Genomic DNA, 1224 nt, shown 5'->3' on the forward strand with positions numbered 1-1224 from the left:
AATGGAAACTCGCAAGTGCAAGAAGAGATCGATGGGGACGGTGATATGCACTGACACACAACAATCACCAAGGACCAAAAGAAATAAACCTAACACCAGCGGTATGGGTGGAGGCGGTGATAAGCCTCAGGATCGTCTGACCCCCGAAAACGCGGATTCAGCACATCATACAAGTGCCCTGGAGCTTATTCGACACAGCGCTCGCACGCCTCTAGGCTTCTATGGGCTCTAAAAGACTTTTTCTATTTAGCTCCGGACTTCCCAACATCCTCGAGGCGTACTCGGACCCATTCCACGATTTATCTCCGCGCACCGAAGCTCCGGAGTGACTTAACCAATGCGACTTCTAGCTGAATTAGCTCCGGGACCCGCGGACACTTCTATCGAGGGGCGTCTTCCTCATGCCCACCCTCCAGCACTCACTCCCCCTCATTTCCGTCAAGATACCGAAGGTGCGGACGCATACGAGTCACCATAAGGTCAGCATCAGTCAGCAAACGGCCGGAGGTAATTAACACGTGACCAGCGTGTCGCACGGAGTGATGGGACCGCTTGGGTCAGGTGGCGAAGCGTCGAGGCGACCTATAGGGGCTGGAAAGAGCAAGTAGGAGCGCAAGAGAGTCGTATGGTATATGGTATAGCGGAGGAAAGTGCTGAGCAATCCTGTGGGTAGCGGCGTTTATTTGTTATTTATCTCCGAACGGTCGCAAAGCCATTCCTGTAGTATAAATTGTACAAAGTAGCATACAGAAAAACAAGTTTCGACTTCACCATCTCAGGGAATTAGCGTTACGATCTCAGTGACCCGAGAAGTTCGAAAGCGTCGAACTTAGCGAATTATAACCGATCTTAGCTTTGCCAATAGGCCTGACTCGTCGAGTGAATTATCTCCGCCATCGATTCAATTAGCTCCGGTGAGTCTCACATAGCGAAATAAAATTAACCAAGTTTCTCTAGCAATTTCTACTCCCGTGGGCCCGAACCTACGCTCAGTTTCGTGGTTTGCGACTTTGTCTGCGACTTTCCGGAGATAAATACTCCGGAGCGTCCCTTAGTGTTTGTTTCAGGCGTCAAGGTTTTGTTTTATTTTTCTAGGTCTTCCTACGGACTACCCTACGGCGTCTTACTCCTCCTTTCCCCCTCGAACTATTAAATACCCTTCAGTTGTCTCGGACCGCCTTCACCCATATCACGGGGTTTAGGTTTATTTCTTTTGGTCCTTGG

The 1224-nt window shown here is 49.9% G+C and overlaps 1 protein-coding gene across 1 annotated transcript; it reads left to right on the forward strand.

Moving 5' to 3' along the window:
• Nucleotides 1–401: 401 nt before the first annotated feature.
• Nucleotides 402–673, forward strand: GLOTRDRAFT_129486 (uncharacterized protein; the record flags this gene model as incomplete). Its single annotated transcript, XM_007868164.1, has 2 exons — nt 402–479; nt 527–673. The coding sequence occupies 2 exons, from the start codon at nt 402–404 to the stop codon at nt 671–673; spliced, it is 225 nt and encodes a 74-aa protein (XP_007866355.1).
• Between the last annotated feature and the right edge of the window lie 551 nt (nt 674–1224).

This window comes from Gloeophyllum trabeum (genome assembly GCF_000344685.1).
Source record: "Gloeophyllum trabeum ATCC 11539 unplaced genomic scaffold GLOTRscaffold_00007, whole genome shotgun sequence".
NCBI classification, from domain to species: domain Eukaryota; kingdom Fungi; phylum Basidiomycota; class Agaricomycetes; order Gloeophyllales; family Gloeophyllaceae; genus Gloeophyllum; species Gloeophyllum trabeum.